Source organism: Corvus brachyrhynchos, unplaced genomic scaffold (genome assembly GCF_000691975.1).
Source record: "Corvus brachyrhynchos isolate BGI_N302 unplaced genomic scaffold, ASM69197v1 scaffold197, whole genome shotgun sequence".
Lineage (NCBI taxonomy): Eukaryota > Metazoa > Chordata > Aves > Passeriformes > Corvidae > Corvus > Corvus brachyrhynchos.
In genome coordinates, this window is record NW_008239108.1 from 484,970 (window position 1) to 486,500 (window position 1,531).

The following is a 1,531-nucleotide window of genomic DNA, read 5'->3' on the forward strand; positions in this document are numbered from 1 at the left end:
CACAGTCTGGAGAGGCCGAGCGCACCATTGAGATCCGCTCCGAGGCCGGCGCCAAGGCTGAGGTGCTGGTGCAGAACAACCGTGATGGCACCTATGCCATCACCTACACGCCGGCCTGTGCTGGCGCCTACACCATCACCATCAACTATGGCGGCCTCCCGGTCCCCATCTGCCCTGTGCGCGTCACTGTTGACCCAGCCATCGACACCAGCAGCGTCAAGGTCTACGGCAAAGGCGTGGAGCCGCGAGGTGAGGGAGGGGCCATGCAGAGGCTGCTCGCCATGTCACCTCCTTCCCTTGGGCGGGCATCTCCTTCCCATGGGGATCTCCTTCTCCCCAAGGGCATTCCATCCCTGTGGGCATCTCTTCCTCCTGGGTGGGGGACACCACAGACACACCCCACAGACACCACCACAGGCATCTCCCCTCCATGAGCATCTCCATGGGCACTCCATCCCTGTGGGTACACCCTCCTGTGGACGTCCCTGCTCACAGGCATTCCAACCCCACGGGCGTCCCATCCCCATGGGCACCCCATGGACAGCCCTTCTCATGTGGGGGGGTCTCCTGGGCACCCCATGGACATCCCTCCATGGGCACCTCCCCCTTGCCTGGACAACCCTGTGGCCATGGACACTCCCATGGTCATCAACATCTCCTTCCCATGGGCACCCCCTCTAATGGGGGCTCTCCTGGCCACCCTACAGGCATCTCTCCTCCCCTGTCCCCCTTGCCCCCACCCCTATGCAGGGGACTCTGTGGTTTTCCTTCCACTCATGGGGGGAAGGTTTGGGGGTGCAGGGGGTATGGGGTGGGACCCCAAGGGTGCGCCAATTCCTTCTTGAACCCCCTGTGTGTGCCGAGGGGCCATGGGCTCTCAGAGGGTGCTGTAAGGGACCCCCAGATGACCTCTGGGCCCCCTTGACCCCCCTGTTCCCCTCAGGGGTGCTACGGGAGGTGGGCACTGAGTTCATGGTGGATGCACGGGCACTGGCCCCCACCGGGGGACCCCACATCCGGGCACGGGTGCTGAACCCCTCAGGGACCCCCATCGACACCTTCGTCACTGACCTTGGTGATGGCACCTACCGCGTGGAGTACACACCCTTCGAGGAGGGTGAGGAACCCCCACAACCCCCCTGGGAACCCCAACACTCCTGGGGACCCCCAGACCCCCTTGGAGAACACAGACACCCCCAGGGGACTCCCAAACCCCTAGGGACCCCCACCCCCTGGGGAACACCAACACACTCTGGGAACCTCCAGGGACCATGAGCACCCCCAGGGACTCTGTTCGCACACCAGACCCCAACACACCCCCGAGACCCCAAGTTCTGGCCAGGCATCCTCCATCCTCATGAGGAACCCTCAGAGAGGCCCTTCCCATACCACGTCCAAGTGGGGACCCCCTTCAATTTCCCCATGGTCCCCAGAACCCGGAACCCCCAAGCCCCAAATCCCAACCAGGGACTCCCAACCTCCCCCCAAAACCTCATCCAGGGATCCCCAAAGCCCCCAAAACTTTTCAAAC

General features: G+C 63.6%; 1 protein-coding gene across 1 annotated transcript in view; it reads left to right on the forward strand.

Annotated features, from left to right (window-relative positions):
- Positions 1-1,531, forward strand: part of LOC103619221 (filamin-C) — a 32,114-nt gene that overhangs the window by 15,021 nt on the left and 15,562 nt on the right. The window contains exons 23-24 of the mRNA XM_017739389.1: positions 6-249; positions 944-1,118. Of these exons, the coding sequence (XP_017594878.1) occupies positions 6-249; positions 944-1,118 (419 nt within the window). The remainder of the gene's footprint in view (positions 1-5; positions 250-943; positions 1,119-1,531) is intronic.